The following is a 23812-nucleotide window of genomic DNA, read 5'->3' as shown; positions in this document are numbered from 1 at the left end:
TAGGAAAAGGTGAAGGAGGAAATGATATTCTGGCATCCACCTGAAGTATTTAACAGTATCCTAAAGTTTCAGGATGTCCAGATGGGAAATTTGATCTTATTCCTGTCACATTCTTTTCCTAATTTGTAATACTAGGTGACAGAACATCGATGTTTGTTTCTTTCTTAAGTACTAACTAATGTTGTCAGTGCATGGTTCGATGAAAAATGAGGACAACTAGACTGGCTATCCAATGGATGATATATGAAGTACACATTTCACAGAATTCAAAGAAAAGTCCTCTGTATTGCGTACTTTTTATAACTGTACCTTCAAATTCCTTTAACAGCAAAATCAGACAGTTTAACAAGTTTTCAAATGGAAAAAATAATTTACACTCACCTTCTCAGAAGTGAGGGGGTTGACAGTAGATTCATGTTTGAAATTGAAACTGCCATCTTCATTTTTTCTAAACAGTTTTCCACTTCCATGGCCTAAAAGTTCATGCAACCCAACTTGGACCTATGAAGTAAAAGAGAAAAACATTACTTACTTAAATGAAGATGACTTAGAAATAATTTGTAGTTTTATTTGCTGACATCAGAATTAATGCCCAATGTTGTCACAACTGATAATACACATGAAGCTTTTAAGTTATTAGGTCCACCCAGAAAGTAGACTTCCATAAAGTTGTAAAGATAAATAAAATATAGTTCCAGGAAAACATTTCAATTGCTAAGTTACCACCAAACGTATCCACCACCATAATTAACATCTGTATTAATCTGTCACAGAAGTGTGCCAACTGGTATTGAAGATAATGTTTCATATCCTTTTTCCAACTTTCCATCACAATAAAAATTTTGACCATGGAGAAATGTCGCAAAGTGTAAGACACAGTGGAATTAATTTTAGGAAGACTAACACTATAAGATAAATGGTCAAACGCTACCTCCCAGTTAAGCTCTATGTCATCTACCACCATCATGAACCAGAAAAATATACACACTAAGCATTTAGCCTATCTTATTATGAATTTTTTACTGCTTCTCAGGAATGGGATACCTGCAACGAAGGACTGCTGGGTGCCACATTCATGAAGTGCCATTTCTTGATACTACACTGCAGCATCTGCTCTACAGTGCCATCAGTTATAAAGGACAACTCAGATACTCTATATAGAATGGACATTTTTCCAATCTTCAGAAAAATGTATGCACTATAAACCGAGAAACTGATTATTTGTGATGTACTACACTAGACCTTCTGATACTTAATTTTGACTGCCACTATCTGCTGTGTTTGTGCACATCAACTGTTCCATTTATCACACACATCCACATAAATTATGTAAAATTTTGCTTCAAATTGGAAAATTCTCAGTGAGGGGCTTACTTTCTCAATTTCCCCTCATACTTATGATGTCCATCATGATGTTCACATAAAAAAGCAACAAACAAGCAATGTGCATTAATAAGTGATTTCTGTGTACACGTGTATGCACCTAATACACTTTCTCAAGCACACTGCATTTTATCAAAAATTTCATTGAACATTGTGTAAAAAATAATATTCACAGGGGAAGAGATCACTTCTGTCAAATTAAAGATGCAGTAAGCAGAACATTGAGCAGGGAACAGAAACAGTACAAAAACTGCTTAGCTTTTGAACAAAATCCTGCAAAATGTCTGCATAATTTCTGTAATATCAATGTTGTTACAACAAATTCATAATCTAACATGTTCATGGAAATTAGTTGCATATGCAGTAACTATTGTGCAGATAACTTCACTATTACTTTTGAAGTGCTCACAACATAATGAAATTTTTATTAAAATGGAATTAAATACGGCGTGCAAGATCAAGCACAAATACACATTGCACACATGGGCGAAAGTTGCCGGAAATGACCAATGCCATGTACCTTAATGGCACATCTGAGTAAGCACAATGCAGAATAGGAGCACTTGTCCATGGCAATGCGGGTGTCGTGCACTCACATTCACTGTGGATTTGCAGTGAGCGCATACACTTCCCTTATGCCAGAGTTGGACAAAATTTATTCAATCAACATAATGAATAAAACTATTTACATGAAACATTATTCACTTACATAAACAAAAAATTTACTTGTCACCTGAGAATTAAAAGTGTTACAAATAAGAGATGAATTTGAAGTTGCAATGAGACGTATTGCTCCAATTCCTTGACATTTACTAAAAAATGTGCTTAATGTTGTTTTAAAATTAATTTTCAGAACCACTCTTTTTTGAACATCTCATTGTTGTTGTTGTTGTTGTTGTTGTTGTGGTCTTCAGTCCTGAGACTGGTTTGATGCAGCTCTCCATGCTACTCTATCCTGTGCAAGCTTCTTCATCTCCCAGTACCTACTGCAACCCACATCCTTCTGAATCTGCTTGGTGTATTCATCTCTTTGTATCCCTCTACGATTTTTACCCCCCACGTTTCTCTCCAATGCTAAATTGGTGATCCCTTGATGCCTCACAGAACATGTCATACCAATCGATCCCTTCTTCTAGTCAAGTTGTGCTACAAACTCCTCTTCTCCCCAATTCTATTCAATACTTCCTCATTAGTTATGTGATCTACCCATCTAATATTCAGCATTCTTCTGTACCACCACATTTCGAAAGCTTCTATTCTCTTCTTGTCCAAACTATTTATCGTCCATGTTTCACTTCCATACATGGCTACACTCCATACAAATACTTTCAAAAATGACTTTCTGACACTTAAATCTATACTCAAGGTTAACAAATTTCTCTTCTTCAGAAATGCTTTCCTTGCCATTGCCAGTGTACATTTATATCCTCTCTACTTCGACCATCATCAGTTATTTTGCTCCCCAAATAGCAAAACTCCTTTACTACTTTAAGTGTCTCATTTCCTAATCTAATTCCCTCAGCATCAGCCGATTTAATTTGACTACATTCCATTATCCTCGTTCTGCTTTTGTTGATGTTCATCATATATCCTCCTTTCAAGACACTGTCCATTCCGTTCAACTGCTCTTCCAAGTCCTTTGCTGTCTCTGACAGAATTACAATGTCATCGGCGAACCTTAAAGTTTTTATTTCTTCTCCATGAATTTTAATACCTAGTCCGAATTTTTCTTTTGTTTCCTTTATTGCTTGCTCAATATACAGATTGAATAACATCGGGGAGAGGCTATAACCCTGTCTCACTCCCTTCTCAACCACTGATGCCCCTTGACTCTTGTAACTGCCATCTGGTTTCTGTACAAATTGTAAATAGCCTTACACTCTCTGTATTTTACCCCTGCCACCTTCAGAATTTGAAAGAGTATTCCAGTTCACATTGTCAAAAACATCTCATTAGAAAGTTTATTTGATAGTCAAAGATTTTCCTTTGTGACACAGTAAAGAAAATACATTTAACATTCACAAAACTCCTGAAATTGTCTTTAGTTCAGGATAACGATACAAGACTTTCAAACTGCAATTTTCTTAAGCAAAAGCTGAGAAATAATCAACTCCACCATAATTTTGGCAAATACCTTTGTTGTGATCACACATAAGATTCTCCTTTCAAATTACGTTAAAAATAAATTTTCTTTTTACGTCGTAATATCATACAAAAATAACAACCCGATTTCTTTAACATTTCTTTGGCTATTGTTGTTTGTAGTTTGTTAAGTGCCCTTGGTCATGGACAGCAATACAGGTCAACTATTTTGTCTCTAAATCAGGTGAAAGGCGTTGATACAATAATTGTTGTAGAAAGATGAAGAAAGGATTCGAACAGCCTCTTGACACTTTCTCGACAACTCTTACGTACTCAAACCCAGTGTCTCTTCTGAAATTTTTCCATCTCTAAGCTCTATGTAGATGCATACTGAATCAAAGAGCTATTTCATCTTTTAATGGAAAGCTTACTCAGAGTTACTTCGAAGCTCTTTGTGATGACTTTCGATGTCCATCAGATTTTCTACATCATTTTAGGAGACTTATATTAAGTCTGTTGATGTTTGTCACTAGCAATAACTTATTTCTTAATTTGTTCAGTCAATTTGTTGCACTAAAAACACAAACAAACTGCATACTCATATTGAGATACCTATCCAATAGTGTTATCAATCTTGGCACAATGGAATAAGGTGTCTTAGATTAACAGTTTCTGTTGGCACATTGTCTACTTACATTAAGTACTTCTGAATATTACCAGGGGGAGGGGGGGAGTACAGGCAAATGCAGAGTTGGTTGAATTAGGCCACCTTAGTGGTGTTAAGGGCTAAGGATGTCTGCCAACAAAGCATTTTTACATTGCACTTGTTATGCTGTAAAGTTCAATCCCAAAGTTGGTTTGTATACTGCAGTGCTTTGCTAGGCATGGTGGTGGTGTGCCCTTACCTTCCTTCTACCTCTGAAGCAACTTGTACTACCAGTTAAAAAGAGGACCCACATTCCAACAAGTGATTCAAAACACTATATGACTTATATATTTCTCATTGTCAGAGTTGAAAAAAAACAACAAATAACAGCAAATCATACGACCTATGGGGTATGTGCAAAGCGAGTGTTGTGAGCAAATTCTACCCATACGAGTTTGCCTCACAGATGCATTCTCTAGTGCGCTAGCTCATGCTGGAAAGGGGTGAGATGTGTCTTCAATTAAGAGAAATAATAATAATAATAATAATAATATCACCACCACCACCACCACCACCACCACAAAGGTTATTCTAAAGCAATGTGGGGAATGATGAGACACTGAGGAAGAGGGTTATATTGAAATGTAGTTATTTTGTGGTAAAGAGTTCTTTTTATTTGTCATCTAAGAAACAATTTGGTTAGTTCACAAGCATTTTTGCGGGAGATTTTGACAACAATGTCACTCTAGTAGTTATTGTACAATAATTCATTAGTTTGAGAATTGGGTTACACTAATGGGCACAAATTGACATGTAACATAAGTACAACATGACTTAAGGAAGAAACATGGTCGATAAAAGAACTGTATCATTCAAACAAGAAACATTAGTAAAATACTATGCAGGCTGCTGCCCCTCTATTTTTTAATTCACCAGTCATTTAAGTTAGCATTATTTTCGGTTTCACAGACTCTTACTGCATTTAAGACTGGTGACTGATTAGTGAAAGAGGTAATGTTTCTTAAGAATACCCAGCTTCTCAATATTTCCATTTGGTTCAAATCACTAACACTCACCTCAAATGCAGGAACTCTGTACTTATTAAGCAGCTCCTTATCTTCATCTCCGAGAAAAGGCAAAGTTATTTCTTTGTAATTTGCAGGAATTACATTACCAAGAGACACATTTTTAAATCCTTCACTTTGACGAATTTCGTCATCTGAAAGGAAAAAAGTAAAATGAATTTTCATCAAACAATAAATATCTCATTCTCATCAACAATAATAAAAATTTGGGTGTGTGTACTACACAATAACACAAAATATTCTTATGAAACAGGTTTTCCTTCTCATAGGTGGGAGTAGGTGTAACGGAAGTGGAAGGAGAATGGAGTGGAGTAGAGGGAATAGTTTGAAGGAATAGAATGGTAAGGTGTGAAGGAAAGATTCCTCAGGGGTGGAACTTATAGATGCATGCATGGAGCAGGTTAAAAGACAGTTACAAGGAAAATAGAAAGATAAAAGGTAAGTTCAGGAAGAACATGGAGGGTAAAAAATAAGCAAAAGAGGTAATGAAAGTTTACAATATGTGAAACATGGGAAAGTATAGCACTTAATGGGGAGTAGAGGCCAGTGTGGGGTAGGAGAGAGGAGTGGAAAGAAGAGGAGAGGGAGATAAGAGGATAGCAGTTGGAACACTGGTGCTAGTAGGTATTGGGGTTGGGATGGTTGTGGGAACATAATATTTTGTAGTCAGAATTACCACCTGGTCAGCTTAGAAATCTGATATTGGAAACTCTGTTGCATCATTTTAAGCCAACGACATTTGTTGTGTAGAATGCCCTGCACTGGGTAAACCATCTTTGCCCTTTGCAATGATCTTGTGTTTGATATTCATCCAGGTAGACTGTTGTTTGCAGTGAAATCCATATGACAGGCTGCACAGTAGTTGCAACAAAATTGGTGTATGATGTGAGTGCTTTCACAAGTGACACCCCCATCCCACTCCCAAGTCCCTGTTCTCCTTTATTGGATAGGAAATGATAGCGATGGAGCTACAATATAAAGTGGTGAGTGGATGTATGGGACAGGTCTCACAGCTGGGTCATATTTCATTGTTTGAGAGGATGGAGGAATAACATTTGGGGTGAAACTGGGAAGCTTGTGAAGATGATATCCCTCATTTCAGGGCATGAGGAGATGTCGAAACCCTGCTGTACGACAAGATTTATTTGTCCTGGTCCTCATATTCCAGTTCTGTCTGAGGCATTTCCTACATCCATCCTAGGCAGCAGGGCCAACTGTGAAAGCAGCCATATTGTATTATTATTTTACTGTAGCTTCCTACCCAAGTATATTAAAATAACTATTTATGATGTAAATAAAACAGAAAGAAACTTCCACATGGGAAAAATATATTAAAAACAAAGATTCCAAGACTTACCAAGCGGGAAAGCGCCGGCAGACAGGCACATGAACAAAACACACAAACACACACACAGAATTACGAGCTTTCGCAACTGGCAGTTGCTTCGTCAGGAAGGAAGGAAGGAGAGGGAAAAATGAAAGGATGTGGGTTTTAAGGGAGAGGGTAAGGAGTCATTCCAATCCCGGGAGCGGAAAGACTTCCCTTAGGGGAAAAAAAAAAGACAGGTGTACACACACACACACACACACACACACACACACACACACACACACATATATATCCAATATGTGTGTGTGTGTGTGTGTGTGTGTGTGTGTGTGTGTGTACACCTGTCTTTTTTTTTTCCCCTAAGGGAAGTCTTTCCGCTCCCGGGATTGGAATGACTCCTTACCCTCTCCCTTAAAACCCACATCCTTTCATTTTTCCCTCTCCTTCCTTCCTTCCTGACGAAGCAACTGCCAGTTGCGAAAGCTCGTAATTCTGTGTGTGTGTTTGTGTGTTTTGTTCATGTGCCTGTCTGCCGGCGCTTTCCCGCTTGGTAAGTCTTGGAATCTTTGTTTTTAAAATAACTATTTACCTACATGAATGGCTGCCACAAAGCTGAGCAAAGATAAATAAGTCACCTGGTTACAGATAATGCTATACAATATAATGTGGTTGTTTTAAATGGCTACTTCAAATGGTCAACAACAGCTTTCCCACACAGCACTGCTGGGAACTCTCCCAGTAATGTATCCTTTCTTCCCATAACCCTACTGGCCTCAAATCTATTGCCCATTCTCCAATTATCTTTGCCCCCATTCCTCTGCTCCTCACTTTGGGAACTACAAGGAAGGTGTTTCCAGTGAGTACATCATAGAACTTTATAATATGTTCATGAATGAAACAAGGTGAAGAGTTAGAAACACACATCCATAACTTTTCAGCCAAGTTGTTTTAACACAACTTTCAGCTTTACAAAAATCACAAAATGATTATATTTCCTTATGAAGCACTTGCTTCATGGTTTACTTTTATACCCGAGCTTTACAGACTGATTAACTGGTTTCTGCCAAGCACAAGATATGTCACAGAACAGTGTCATATTTTTCTCTTGTTGGCAACAATGTATGCGTTTAAAATGCCTTTTTGTATGAATGTCAGATAAGAATGTTGTATTACTCATTTTTAGGGGGGTTTCTGGCTGTAGTAAGCAGCAAAAGGTCAGTGTCTGGCGTTTCGGTTGCTGAAGACTTTTTCTGAGTAGGATTATGTCTTGGGGTAAGAAGCAAGTTTACAAATTTTGTTTGATTATGTTACAGGTGCTGCACTTTATGACACAGTTTGGTCACACAAGGTAATTTATTGTCATGGTTTCTAATCCAGTTTTTAACTGTGTGTTACATAAGGCAGAACAATCAATGCCATGATTCCTTCTTTTTCAGAAGCCTGTCTCTGCAGAAATCCTCACTATTCTTGACGGTGAAGAGGAAGATATTACAACACATCTATTTATTGAATCACTTGAAGCTTATGTGGAGTCCGATAATGATTCTGGTGAAGTGAGGAGGAAAGTCAGATAATCTTGGACAAAGGCAACTTCAGACTGATGCAGAAGTGGTTTTAACCAACAAAAATAGGTTAGGTTATGAAACTGAGAATGAGTGCTCTCTTGGTAATAATATCCTTACTCAGATAAACAGAAAGGTTGCAAATATTAAAATTTGTAGTAAGACTGGAAAAGGGAGGATCTGACAGTGATCAGAATAAATATAGAGGCTTGTATCCAGATCAGTGCTTTGAAATGTTTTGGAGTGATGAAATAATTAAATTTCTCATCACTAAATCAACAAAATAAGCTTTGTTTGTTGAAAATATAAAAGGTTTTCTACGAATTCTAATTCTCTACCTAGCAGATGTTACTGAACTTGGGGCTGGACATGAGAAATGAAATGGTGTACAGCTTGAAGATGAGAGTCAGATGGGACAATTATAGTTCACGTGAAACACACAAATTGATGTAAGTTACAAAATGTGAAAATTTTGCCTACTAACAGATATGATTAAAAAGTAAATAATTAAATATCTCTCTCCCTCCCTCCCTCCACTTCTCAACCTGAGGAAGATTTGGATTATGATGATAGCATGATAAATATTTCTTCAGGCACGTATGGAAACAATTTCTGAAAGGGAAATCCATTATATTTGGGAACAACGCATGCCACCTAGACACAAACATGGATTATCTAATAGATTTTCAAATATACCAAGGACATGAGCCATAAAAGGAAAAAATGCATGAGAAAACATTTCGAAAATATGCTGCACCTATGGTTCAAACGACTAATTCACTCCCTGAAAAAATAGTAAAAATCTGCCTATCTTATCATTCTGTTTGCATAACAAACATTGCTGGTTCACCTTGAGCAACCAGGTTATTATCAAACTGGGACTGTTCGCAAGAATCGACTGTCTCAGGAATGACAACATATATCCTCTACGACAATGTTCAAAAGGGATATGAGAGGATATTTTGACCACAAGAGCAACAGAAAAGTGGAATGATCATTACCAGTTGGATAGATAATGCTGCAGTAAGAACTGCTTTGAGCAGGCATGGCATTAATCCATCAGATAAAATAACTGAATTGTCATACTCTAACTGCATGTTTTTGGAGAGTACAACAAAAATATGGGGGGAATCAACTGACTGGATGAATATGTAGTTACATAGTGTGAGATATTAGAGGAAAGAAATGGTGGAAGCCAATTTTTGCGTGGGTACTGGATGGCTGTGTACATTATGGGTGGATTCTCTACAGAAAGATGGGTTTTAATAAATCACAGTTGCGGTTTCGGTGCATATGGAGAAATGTTACTTGTTACTGTATTTTCAATGCAAGAATCTCTACAGGTTCTGTATGTCTGACAGATATAATGGAAAAATTCTCTGGTAGCTATGGTGCCACAGAAGAAAAGGAAGACACTCTGCTGTAGAATACTGCAACTTCAAGTTCAATGTGCTGCAAATGTGATGTTGGTTTGTGCATAGAATGTTTTGTGCATATTTTAGAAACTGAGCTCTGTGGCCTAAACATAATGATATCCACTAAATTATTTTATTTGCTGCCATGTGTTGCATTTAAAATGTGTATTATACCTAATGTGACATGTTACATTTTTTTAAATATGTTTTTTGTTTTTCTCATTTTAGTATGTTTCTTTGATGACAACAAAAATATAGCTACTGAATTCATAAACCTCAGAAACGAAAATCATTTCAGGGAGAATAAATTAAAATTATGTGATTATGATCTGTGCAGCCCCCCCCCCCCCCCCCCCCCCCCCCCCCTCAGTCCCCCTCCTCCCTCACATATCCCATGTATGTAGGGACATTTTTCTTTCCTGAACAGCATAGGGATCAAAGTACAATGCCTGGATCAGTCTTCAAGAAAATAAATACAACAGAACACAGTTGTTTTTAATACATCTACATTATTTTTGTTGAAGACAAACAAATAAATAAAAGAAACATCCTAACAGAAAAATTATTTACTCTTCTTTAAATGGTAATATAATTTGTTTATTTCAGCCATCCACTTTGACTTGGGCCAGTAACTACATGTTTACACAAATATATAAAAACACTGTCTATGTTAAAAGATATAAATGACTTCTTACAGTTAGGGATGTTGATTCCAGCAGGGACTCCACTCCCCGAAAATGTTAGAACATCAAGAGAAGTGAAATCTGGTCTCAAAAAAGTATCCTTTTCAAATGCTGCAGGCCATGGCAACTCTGTCAGAAGACCTTCAGCTCTTCGCACTAATTCAGAAAATTTTGAGGACATTTCTTTATTCACCATGGCAACAAAACCTTCAAATTCTCCTCGCATCCCTGCCGGGTCACGATAAGTTTCTATGAAACCTATGTACCTAGAAAAAGAAAGTTAACACTGATTACAAGATAGTTTCATTGAGTTTGGTTAAGTTCAGCAATATTAAATCAATTTAGTGCATAAAATAAGTACCTTCTACATAGCATTTGTTTAGTTATTAACATTTTGAAGACGAATGCTGCAGCTCCTAAGTTACACAGATTATACTCTGAGAAGATTAGTGACTTAGGACCTATATTGGCCATTTCTCAGATTTGTAAATATAATCCAACGTCTGTCTATGTCTTTCATCTGTATAAAGGTACTGTATGTTGCTTGTACTATCACGAAAAAACCACAGATGGCAGCACTTGTTGCTTGTATTGGCAAGAAAGGAAAAATGGAGAATATTGTGTGTTACTTTGCTCTGAAATGTTCACAATCACTTAGCTGTAATGAATGATACCTTACTAGGTAAAAAGCAGTGCAAATGACTTCGATTGTGGTCTGCCATATGCTTTGTATATACAGAATGTATATGAAGTCTGAGAACACTTTCAATTATTTATTGCACAAGAACTAAACATTGTACAGATGTCGCACACATTGCAGTTTGAAGAGAAACTCAAAGTTTTTTTTTTTTTACAAACATTCGATATGCAAACCATGAGTGACGTCAATATGGTAATCAAATTCTTGCCATAACCGTCCCAGCATGGCATCATTGACTGCGGCAGTCACTTCCTGTATTCTCTCTCGGAGCTCTGCTACATCACGTGCTAGAAGCGGTACATACACCAGATCTTTAATGTGTCCCCACAGAAAAAAGTTGCACGGAGTGAGATCTGGTGATCGGGGAGGCCGCTTCATGAAACAGCTGTCCCCTTCTGTAGCAAGGCCGACCCATCGATGCGGCAACTCTGTTCAGGTACCTACGAACATCACAATGAAAATGGGGGTGGAACCTCATTCTGCTGAAAGATGAACGGGGAGTCCAATCACATTTGAGGCAACAGCCACTGCTGCAACACATACAAGCAGGAATATCCAGTGACAGTGCTCTCGGCAAAGAAGAATGGCCCGTACAGTTTTCAACATGACAAGACACAAAAAATATTTACTTTGGGGAACCATGCTCAAATTGAATGCATTTGTGTGGACACTTTGTACACCAGATTTGACAATTATGCCTTATCACTTTCCCATTAAGGTTAAAAGTGACTTTGTCACTAAAAATTAAGTGATCAATGCCATTCCCATCCTCATTGAATTGTTGCAACTGCGAACAAAACACAAAACGCTTTTCTTGTCGTCGTGATTGAGTTTCTGCACCAACTCCAATTTGAATGGTTTCATAGACAGCTTCTGTCACAGAACTTTCCACACTGTCATTGGTGCCATTTCGAGTTCAAGGGATGCACAATGCACAGATTTCTTTGGACTCCTTATGAATGTCTCTCGTATGTGCTCCATATTCATTTCACTCACACTGGGATGTCCGCTTCTCTTTGCTGGGCACAAGCAACCCGTCTTCATGAATTTGTTGTGCCAGTGGTAAATGGCCTTACTTGTTGGTGGCTTCTTACTGTACTTGGTTCTAACCATCCGTTGAACAGCTGCAGCACACCAAACTCGAAGACATAGAAAGCTTGCTTCACACCTGAACTCACCATGTTTGCGACTAGCACTGACTATCGGCAAATTACCAAACTATACTGTGATGGTATACATGAAAAGAAACTATGTATGATATCTGTACAATGTTCGGTTCTTGTGCAATAAATAATTGAAAGTTTTCCCGGACTTTATGTACACCTTGTATTTACAATATGGCTTTAAGTGATGAGAAGATGAGGTTTTTTTTAGAAGACCTAGTTCAATGCTTTATGAAAAAGTTTCTAATTTTGAAGGGAGTGATGGAAACCTATTTGTTTCACACATTTTTCTTCTGTGAGTGTAAATATTGTCTACAGAACAGCAGAAAGCTGACGACAAAACACAATATATCCGTCACGACAAAATTAGGAATGACAAGTGAGGAGAACTGACCATACAGTAGAGCATCAATTATCCAAAATAGTTGGGGGGGGGGGGGGCAGGGGCGTTCAAAAAACCGGATTATTCGAACAATCAAACTGTATGCTTTTAAATTTATCAATTTACCAATAAACGCTAAACATATTTATAATAATGAGATTGTTTTATTGTTACAAAGATACGTACAGTAAGAATGTATGTATTACAGCCTAGTAGATGTTGAATTTAAGACAGGCACAACAAATAGCCTGCTAAAGTAGTAAGTTTTTGGACAAAAGGCCGCCTCCTGAATTAGATGACATACACAAACACAATCATGCAAATACAACACACACACACAAGACTAGTCTCTGGCTGCCAAGGCCACACTGCAAGCAACAGGGCACGGTGGGAGAAGCAATCTTTGTGAAGGGGGGGGGGGGGCGAGAGGGCAGGGGGGGGGGGGCGAGAGGGCAGGGGGGGGGCGAGAGGGCAGGGGGGGGGCGAGAGGGCAGGGGGGGGGCGAGAGGGCAGGGGGGGGGCGAGAGGGCAGGGGGGGGCGAGAGGGCAGGGGGGGGCGAGAGGGCAGGGGGGGCGAGAGGGCAGGGGGGGGGGCGAGAGGGCAGGGGGGGGGGGGCGAGAGGGCAGGGGGGGGCGAGAGGGCAGGGGGGGGGCGAGAGGGCAGGGGGGGGCGAGAGGGCAGGGGGGGGCGAGAGGGCAGGGGGGGCGAGAGGGCAGGGGGGGCGAGAGGGCAGGGGGGGCGAGAGGGCAGGGGGGGCGAGAGGGCAGGGGGGGCGAGAGGGCAGGGGGGGCGAGAGGGCAGGGGGGGCGAGAGGGCAGGGGGGGGCGAGAGGGCAGGGGGGGGCGAGAGGGCAGGGGGGGCGAGAGGGCAGGGGGGGCGAGAGGGCAGGGGGGGCGAGAGGGCAGGGGGGGCGAGAGGGCAGGGGGGGCGAGAGGGCAGGGGGGGCGAGAGGGCAGGGGGGGCGAGAGGGCAGGGGGGGCGAGAGGGCAGGGGGGGCGAGAGGGCAGGGGGGGCGAGAGGGCAGGGGGGGCGAGAGGGCAGGGGGGGCGAGAGGGCTGGGGGGCGAGAGGGCTGGGGGGCGAGAGGGCTGGGGGGCGAGAGGGCTGGGGGGCGAGAGGGCAGGGGGCGAGAGGGCAGGGGGCGAGAGGGCAGGGGGCGAGAGGGCAGGGGGCGAGAGGGCAGGGGGCGAGAGGGCAGGGGGCGAGAGGGCAGGGGGCGAGAGGGCAGGGGGCGAGAGGGCAGGGGGCGAGAGGGCAGGGGGCGAGAGGGCAGGGGGCGAGAGGGCAGGGGGGGCGAGAGGGCAGGGGGGGCGAGAGGGCAGGGGGGGCGAGAGGGCAGGGGGGGCGAGAGGGCAGGGGGGGCGAGAGGGCAGGGGGGGCGAGAGGGCAGGGGGGGCGAGAGGGCAGGGGGGGCGAGAGGGCAGGGGGGGCGAGAGGGCAGGGGGGGGCGAGAGGGCAGGGGGGGCGAGAGGGCAGGGGGGGCGAGAGGGCAGGGGGGGCGAGAGGGCAGGGGGGGCGAGAGGGCAGGGGGGCGAGAGGGCAGGGGGGCGAGAGGGCAGGGGGGCGAGAGGGCAGGGGGGCGAGAGGGCAGGGGGCGAGAGGGCAGGGGGCGAGAGGGCAGGGGGCGAGAGGGCAGGGGGCGAGAGGGCAGGGGGCGAGAGGGCAGGGGGTGAGAGGGCAGGGGGTGAGAGGGCAGGGGGTGAGAGGGAGGTCTTGGATCTACGTCTATTACAGAGATATGAGCTGTGAGGCAAGGTGTTGGGAGCAGGGTTGTGTTGGGATGGAAGAGGATATTGTGCAGGTTTGGTGGGCGGCAGGATACCACTATGTGAGGAAAGTATAGTGAGTAGGACCTTTTTTCATTTTAGTACATGATGAGAGGAAGTGCAAACACTGGCTGAGAACATGATTCAACTGTTCCAGTCCTGTGTGGTACTGATTCGCGAGGGGAATGCTCCTTTGTGGACAGATGGTTTGTTTCAATGAGAGGCAGCTGAATAATGCCTTGCTGTCCAGTGTTGATGTTCTACATGAAGCAGACGAAAATCATGCAAATTACAATATGCACAAGAGGAACTGTTGATTGTGAAAAGTAAGGCTGGTAAGGCTGAAAACACTACTGATGTAAATTTGAGCAGTTAGTATCCAAACTTTGACAATTAGCTTCTTCATAGTCTTATTACAGTTACTAGACATCAAGGACCAACACAAAGTTCCAGTGATACATTTCTTCTACAGTACACCATTCAACAAGTTTCTACGTGGTTGTGTGTCTAATGCGTTGTGGGCAAAGCAATTACATGCTTACTGAAATGAACAGCTGCAAGGTGTAATTTGCATTACAGGGTCTGACAAGTGCTATTTTAAATGGGTTGTCTGAGTGAGACCATATCAGCTTGTGGAATACCCCATCTGTCGGCACCTAAAGCTTCTTTTCAATGAAAACTCCATTGTTATGTTGAATGTTTTCTTTAGGAACTTTAAGCTGTAATAAGTTATTCTCTCTCATTTCCCAAGAGCTGAACATTGAATCATAGTTCTCTCTCTATGGTATCTAGAACTGTAGCAGAGGGAACGTTCAAGTCCTGGACAAGGTGTCAAGTGGTTGATACACACACAATATTTCGACTGACAACAGTTCAGCCATCTTCAAGTGAGTGTCCTGCATTCGAGATTGCTGGTTCACAGTTTTATCTTTATTCCAAAAACTGGTGAGAAGGCTCATGCACAAAGGCAGCCGCTACATGAGTGACTTCTATTGAGTTTCACACGCTGTTCAAATATTGCTCCACCTACGGCGCACAGGTGCATATCTAATAATGATACCACATGCACACTGGTCATTAGTCGTCAAAATGTTTCCATTCTGAAGATGTTAGAGAAATCACCAGGTCTCGCATATTATCCAGTTGAAAGCCACCACACAATATCTTCTGTCAAACGTATTTCCAGCGATTCCTTAATAATTGAATCCCCAGAGGGATCTTGTCAAGGACAAGGTTTCTGTGACAGAATATCCATGTAATGTCCTTTGGGAACACAATGCTCGGCTATGGCAAATGTATTGGGCTGTGAAATGGGGGTGTGGCGATATTGTTCAACACACCTTTCACACAATATGCATGCTGTCTGATCAATGTAGGTTTTACTGATGAATTCTTGTTGGGTTATCAGCCGATTGGTGGTGTCGTCTTGTCGTAACATTTTAATGAGTTTCATACCCATCATATTCTGGTGATGTGTCGGGATGCTAAGTTCTGCATGTATATATAGCTGCTTGCCCGTTGTCCGCTACTGTAGGCCGGCCAATCACGGTCCTCCGGAAGGGGGTACCACATCGGTAGTGGTGGGGAGACCGCGGCACAGCATCATGCTATCCATTCTGTCTGCGGAGGCTGCAGCCTTCAGATCGGAGCGTTCCTGACATATTTTGTCAATTGTGGGATTCCACGCTGCACTGAGCTGAAAACCACTATCCCTGTTTACCAAATTGTTGTGCAGATGTATCTCCACTGCCCCTTTGAAGATCAAGTTCCAGAAATTGTTGGCACTGCACAGCTCCTTTGCTTTTTCGAATTCGAAGGTGTCCCCCTTGATAATGCTATGTTCTGCTACTGCAGACTTGTTTGTCTGTCTTAGTCATACGTTCCTAATGTGTTCAGTACAGCGCTGGAAGATACAGCGTTGTGTCTGCCCGATATATTCCATCCCACAATTGCACTCAATACTGTAAATGCCTGGCAACTGCAACCCCAGCTGGTATTTGGTTGAGTCAAGTATACCTTTGACATTTTTTCAGTGCACAAAAGATGGTCTTTTTAATGCTTCTTTAATATTCTAGCGATCTTGGCTGTTGGCGGTCCAGCAAACAGCAGAAACGCCACACGTTTTGTTTCGTCTTGTTCTGATTTCTCCTCCCGCCTCTTGTCTGATGCAAGATGTGTTATTTGTGTCTCAGTGTAGCCATTCTTACGGAAGGTTTCCTGCAGATGTGATAACTCACACTGCAAACTCTCGCTGTCACAGATAGACCTGGCTCTTTGTACTAAGGTGTTTAGAATAGTTACGTTGTGCTGGATGGTGGCAACTCCGAGCATTGAGATATAAGTCTGCATGTGTCTTCTTCCTGTAGACTGAGTGTCCCAACATACCATACGGATTTTTCTTAATCAAAATATCCAAGAAGGGAAGGCAGCCATTCTCTTCTACCTCCATGGTGAATCACATGCTGTCATGTATGCCTTTGATGGTGTAGGAACTCGTGTAGTTTTTCCTTGCCATGGGGCCACACTACAAACGACTCGTCTACATATCTGTGAATACCTTTGGTTTATGGCGGACAGTGTTCAGTGCCATATCTTCAAAGTGCTCCATGTACAAGTTGGCAATACCTGGGGCCAGGGGGAACCCATCACAACACCATCTGTTTGTTAATAGAATTTCCCACCACATTTGAAGTATGTTTTTGTTAACACAAGACGAAAGAGTCTGAGAGTGTCCTCATCGAAGTGATCTTAGAATATAGCTAAGGAATCATCAAAGCTGACTAGTAGATCCTTCTCGTCCAGGCGTAACTCTTTGAGTACCTTAAATTCGGTCAATATCTTGACATGGTGAGGGCAGTGACCCACGAGTGGTTTTAACAGCTGCGCTAGGTGCTTGGCTACACCATACATCGGAGAATTTATGGTGTTTAATATAGGACGTAGTGTGACATTCTCCTTGTGAATCTTCGGGAGGCCATACAGTCGCGGTGCAGCCAGTGCCCGAGGGCTGTCGATCTTCGGCCAGTAATCTTCTGGCTTCAGTAGGACTGTCGCATTCCCTTTGCTGCTGCTAAGACCACTATACCTTTGTCATGGCAAAGGTTCAACAGTGCCTTGCATTCTTCTGGCGTAATATTGTGCTTTGGCATTCTTGCTTTCTCGAGTACCCTGCTGGTCTCCCTCCTCACTTCCTCGGCTGCTCTCGGCGGGAGTCCATATATGGCTTGCTCAATGTTGCTGATGTCACATTTTGGTAACGTTCCTGGAGTTGAAAAAACAAAGACAGTGTGCAGCACCAATGGTTTCTGGGACTTGACCTTCAAAGAGGCAGTGGAGATTCGTCTGCACAGCAATTTAGTAAACAGGGATAGCAGTTTTCAACTCAGTGCAGTGTGGAATCCCACAATTGACAAAATATGTCAGGAAATCTCCAGTCTGAAGGCAGCGGCTTCCGCAGGCAGATTGGATAGCCACCGGGTCACGACGCCGTGCCGGGTTTTTGACGAGACTGTTTTGGCACAAATGTCCATTTTTATAACACGACAGAATATAATTCACAAAATACCAATATCAAATGCCTCTTAGGCTTACCAAAAGCAAAAAGCTTTATGTTAGGAAATAGTTTCACATTTCATTCATACAAACAGCTCAAGCACAAGATTGAATAGTAGTATTACGAAATGTTTATATAAATTTGGAATCGTCTTATTCTTCCCTAACTTGTGTGATGTCCCGGTTTCTTCTCCTTCCTCATTCTAACAACCTTGTAATCACCAATTCTGCAGCTATTCCTACTACTGTCAAAAAATTAATTTCACTAACCCTGCCAGAAGCCCATATTTAGTTATCCCTCGATTGTTTTCTGGTTAGACGTTATTACATGTTCGTACAACACGTTTTCCACGTTACTTCCAAAACAGAACTTAAGCGGCTGCTAGCTGGGAACTGTACAACTGGTCCTTAGTAGTGTAGCGTCCTGGGCAATACTTTTCTGCCAAAATTTTATTTTCTTGGGTACACCGAGAAGATGGTACGTAATCTTGCTCATCTGTTATTCCTGTCAGCCGTTTATTTCCAGTCTGGTTGTCTGAATCTACAGTTTTCGCTAACAATTATAACAGAGCTGATCATTCGCAAACTCAATCAACCACGTAATCAGACAGCGATTGGCATTCAGCCATTCGGCTTTACTCCGCTCAGCTCGTATAGCCCCAACCCCTTTAGTCTGCAGAAAGTTTATTTCTAGATGTGACAAGGATTCTCCTGACAGACACATCATGTCCACTACGCATGCTTTCAAAAATCAATGTAAAATGTGTTCAAAAACCAACAGGAAAGTGTTTCAAAATAATCAATAAACAAACATGCACTGGATGCTAGGCGCTTTGTGAAACAAGTTTTTTTTCCTCCAGAATATGACTTTGGCGTCCCTTTTTCTGGTAGCAACTAGCCGCTTGCTGCGACTGCTTGCTCGGGCAACAGCCACATTCCTGTAGCCAGGAGGAGGAGAATCTACTGCACAAATGCGACTCGACTGCACATGCGCCCGCTCTTAACTGCTAAAACGAATCTAATGTAAACAGTTGTGACTTCACGCTCATCGAGGGCAATTTGTTGTTATGAAGCATTGCATAGTCTTCCTAAAGCCTTTGACACATTTTGCTGTTGGCAGACACTTGCATGAGCACTGTGTGTCGTTGTTGTATATGGAACATTTCCTTTGAAATTTAAGTTATTTTTGTTTTTTTGTCTCATTTATGTTTTATTGTTGAAGTATTATTCTGCAGTAGTGGGATACAATAATATCCTTTGTTAGAGTATTGGTTCTTACTAGTCAAAATTGCAAAAATTTAACTGAAAACTACAACAATGAAAAATTCCCGAAATGCTAAAAAATTCCCAGGTTTTTCCCAGATCTCCCGGTTGTCCCAGGTCATATACACCCTGTACAATTATTTCCCCCAAATGCATGTACCTTGTGCAACACAGCGTGTAATATTTTTATCATCAGGTAAAAAATTCCATCTAAAAGCTACAGCACTACTCTTATCTCACTGGGAGAGGGGGGGGGGGGGGGGGGGGGGGAATCGCATTCCAAGAAGATTGCATTGAAATACATTCCACTCTATGTTACCACCAATCCAGGTAAATACTTGGCCAATGTGTGTGTTATGCATTGTTTGCTGCCAAACTGTTTAACGAAAGAGAACCTTGTCAATGTTAACCAAATTTGTTTTCTATAGAAACTTTTAAAACAACCACAAAATTGTAAAAATGTGGCATTTATAATGTGCTTAAGATGTCAAGAAAATTATTGCTACCTCTGCTTTTACGGTGAATATCAGCCCGAAATGTGTAAATTATTAACTGTAAAATAATAAAAGCATCTAATTTTAATATGAAGTTTTCATGTATGCCTTAGAATTCCTTCCTCAAAATTTATTTGCAAACCCAAATTCTCCTTTGCAATTCCTTTACATACCTTTTATGAAAATAATAAATACAATGTACTGAGCAGGAGTTGCTAGTCTCCTACCGAGCGGCTCCCCAGGTGGCGGATAGGGGGATGCTTACCAAATATGGTGGGTACCGGGGAAATAAAATACCAAGAGCATGGCGGTTCCACATGTCAGAGGTGGTACTCCAAAAGTGTCTGTTCCACTTGTGGTTGCTGACAGAATATACCTCAGAGCTAACATACTTGAGAATTAACTTCATCGTCCACTAGGGTAATCCCATACACACACTTGTTGGACTCAACATGAAGAGAAATATTAACAGAAATAATACCCCAGGTGGAAACCAAACCACCCCCCATCATGATGGGGCAAGCACGTCATCGGATTCTGGGGACCCCACCTTTATGTACTTCACTATTACTGACCTCACATAAACAAGAACAGAAAAAGAAAAGAAACATCACTTACCTAGCTACAGTGAACATGAACCCCCTGTTAAAGGTTGGTAAACTCAAACACACCCTTGATGTGTTGGAGAAGAATAACATCCAGACAGTGGCATTACAAGAAACTCAGTTCCCAGATGAGGATGCAATGGAACCCCAATGATACCGGATCTATACAGAAAAACCAGGTGGAAGAGTAATGAAAGTTCCACACCTGGGTACTGACTTTGCTGTACATCATAGAATGGTCAACCATGTTTTAGAATATGTATCTTCCAATGGCAGAACCTCCTCGTTATCCTTGAGGTCCCACAATAGAGCATACACAATAGCTAACTTCCATGCACCTACAAATGAAATCAATAGGAAACTTGTGGAAGCAGCAGAATACTACTGGAACACACTTGAAGAGACCCTACACAAGATCTCTAACCACACCATTATACTCATGGGTTACTTCAACGCACAAGTTAGCAAGGAAAAGAAGTACTGCAGGATAGTAGGTGGTTACCCAGCATACAAGAAGACCAACAGAAATGACGAGTGCCTCAAACCTTTGTGACAACTACAACCTGGCCATAAAATCGACTGCATTCAAGCAACTACTAAGGAAGGCTATGACCTGGAGGAATCCAAATCACATGCTGGGTGAGTTTCAGATAGACCACGTGGCTATTAACAGGAGATGCCACAAGAAATACAAAATGCCATGGTATTGAGGGGAGCAAAGCTTGGAGAAATCAAGGTAAATGGTGTGTGTGTGTGTGTGTGTGTGTGTGTGTGTGTGTGTGTGTGTGTTTCATTAAGACCACTGTTATTTTATTTCAATAAAACAAAACGTATTTGTGATAAAAATATGCATTTCCTTGGAGTCACAAGAGAAATTTAAAATACAACTAACATTACAGGTGACCAGCAATAAAATGTTGGTTCCCCTATGTTTGTTACAGTTGGTTATTAGTCACTGTTTTATGTCTTATTTTACAGGTATTGTGTGATTTTTTTCTCTTGAGAAATAAATGAGTACGCATCATACAGCGACTGCCACAATTTTCTGCTTCTTATCGTCCATACTTTCTAAGAGATAGACTATCTTCCAAGTAATAAAATGTACTAGAATAAATGAAATGTCTATAAATGCCACACTGTACAATGTATTTGAAATTTCCTGATTTCCACAACTTGTGGCAGCCCTGGGTGATCCCTTGATGCCTCAGAAGGTATCCTACCAACCAGTCCCTCCTAGTCAAGGTTTGCAACAAATTCCTCTTCTCCTCCTAATTCCATTCAGTACCTCCTCATCAGTTACATGATCTACCCATCTAATTTTCAGCATTCTTCTCTAGCATCGCATTTCTAAAGCTTCTACTCTCTTCTCGTCTACACTGTTTATCGTCCAAGTTTCACTTCCATATATGGCTACAATTCATACCACTACTTTCAGAATAGAGTTCCTGAAACTTAAATCTAAACTTGTGGTTAACAAATTTTTCCTCAGAAATGCTTTCCTTGGCATTACCAGTCTACATTTTATATCCTCTCTACTTTGACCATAATCAGTTATTTTGCTTCCCAAATAGCAAAATTCATCTACTACTTAGTATCTCAAATGTTGAAATGTGTGTGAATTCCTAAAGGACCAAACTGCTTAGGTCATAGGTCCCTAGACATACACACTACTTAAACGTACTTCAGCTAAGAACAACACACACACCTATGCCCAAGGGAGGACTAACCGCCAGAGGGAGGGGCCGTGCAGTCCGTGACTTGACTCCTCAAACTGCACAGCTTTAAGTATCTCATATCCTAATCTAATTCCCTTATCATCACCTGATTTAATCTGACTAAATTCCATTATCCTCATTTTGATTTCGTCAATGTTCCTCTTATATCCTCCTTTCAAGACACTGTCCATTCTGTTCAACTGCTTTTCCAGGTCCTTTACTGTTTCTGACCGACTTACAATGTCATCGGCAAACCTCAAGGTTTTTATTTCTTCTCCATGGACTTTTATTCCTACTCCAAATTTTTCTTTTGCTTTCTTTACTGCCTGTTCAATATATGAACTGAATAACATTGGGGATAGGCTACAATCCTGCTCACTCCCTTCTAAACCACTGCTTTCCTTTCATGTCCCTCGACTCTTATAACTGCCATCTAGTTTCTGTACGTATTGTAATTCGCCTTTCGCTCCCTGTATTTTACACTTGCCACCTTCAGAATTTGAAAGAATACTCCAGTCAATATTGCCAAAAGCTTTTTCTAAGTCTACAAATGCTATAAACGTATGTTTGCCTTTCCTTAACCTACGCTCAAAGGTAAGTCGTAGGGTCAGTATTGCCTATGTATGTTCAAACATTTCTGTGGATTCCAAACTGATTTTCCCCAAGGTCGGCTTCTATCAGTTTTTCCATTCATTTGTCAAGAATGTGTGTTTTGCAACTGTGACTTACTAAACTGATAGTTCAATTAATTTTCACACCTGTCAACAGCTGCTTTCTTTGGGATTGGATTTATTATATTGTTCTTGAAGTCTGAAGGTATTTCGCCTGTCTCGTACATCTTGCTCACCAGATGGAAGGGTTTTGTCATGGCTGGCTCTACCAATATGGATTTATATATGGGCGCAGAATTTCCCAGCACTTTAGAAAATGAAACCCGGGGAGAAAACGTGTTTTGGAAAGATCTTTGATGTGCAACATCATATACGTTGTATTTTCATATTACAAAAGTACGAATTCAAATTCCACCTAACACCGAAATTGAAATCGAGATTGCGATACGCTATTGTAAGGCAGTCAAAGCTCATGTCACATTGTCTTCCTAGCCGATGACTGCAGATATTCAGAGCATAGGACACACGATATCAGCCAATAGCAAAAACACTGAAGTATCACAAACACACAAATATGAAAGTTAATAGTTTAAATTGATAAGCTGCAAGACAAGCTAAGTTTTCACATATAATATCGGTCTTTTTTGCGCGTGTTCCACTTTAAGATGTATCACACAAACGTGCCAGTAAAATTTTTAACAACACCTTAAATGTCTGCTCTGGGCTCAAAATTCTTCTAAATGGCTCGTCATCAAAGAGTTGATTTTTAAATGAGAGTCGAACGCTCTGTTATTTAAGAAATTCATCATACATCCTTCAGTTGCGTAAAAGGAGATTTACTTTAAAAGCAACGCTTTTCAAACCACCATTCGCAATATTTTCCCGCAACCTCTTAGAAATAAGTATGTTTCAGCAGTTGCCAGAGAGTGGCATATAACAGGCACCACTACATTTGCACAGCTACGATGACATAGGAAGCCCATACGTTCGTACGTGTAAAACATTAGAATATCTTGCATTATGTTGTAAAAGAATCAAGACATCAGAGGATACTCAAGAGCATCAGAATTTCGTGAACCATACTAAAATGTGCACATTTAAAGAGCATATTTGTACGTTCAGATTCCGAATGAAGCACACCTTGGCCTGGTATTAAGCTTTTCAGTGTGGTTTTCAGGATGCAAGTTTTCTTGTAGCGTCAGGACTGTATTATCTCATGTTTAGTTCTTTATTATGGCATAATGCCACTCATGCTCGAAGATGAAAACGTGCACTTGAAATGCAGCAAATAGTTGAAACTAGTCAATAGTGTGGAATTAAACACTTCGTTTCGAATACATTGACTGCCTCAGTGGAAAGGATTAATAGAAGCCAA

At 41.3% G+C, this 23812-nt stretch overlaps 1 protein-coding gene across 6 annotated transcripts in view; it reads right to left on the bottom strand.

The window, feature by feature from the left end:
• Positions 1-23812, bottom strand: part of LOC126347167 (dipeptidyl peptidase 3) — a 187956-nt gene that overhangs the window by 41670 nt on the left and 122474 nt on the right. For all 6 annotated transcript variants that reach the window (XM_050002252.1, XM_050002251.1, XM_050002250.1 and 3 more), the window contains exons 8-10: positions 10199-10452; positions 5188-5330; positions 382-501 (exon numbers count right to left, since the gene is read on the bottom strand). In XM_050002252.1, coding sequence (XP_049858209.1) covers positions 382-501; positions 5188-5330; positions 10199-10452 — 517 coding nt within the window. The remainder of the gene's footprint in view (positions 1-381; positions 502-5187; positions 5331-10198; positions 10453-23812) is intronic.

The sequence above is a fragment of the Schistocerca gregaria genome, chromosome 1 (genome assembly GCF_023897955.1).
Source record: "Schistocerca gregaria isolate iqSchGreg1 chromosome 1, iqSchGreg1.2, whole genome shotgun sequence".
Lineage (NCBI taxonomy): Eukaryota > Metazoa > Arthropoda > Insecta > Orthoptera > Acrididae > Schistocerca > Schistocerca gregaria.
Note: the sequence above shows the minus strand (reverse complement) of the source record. Positions and strands in the feature narration are given on the sequence as shown.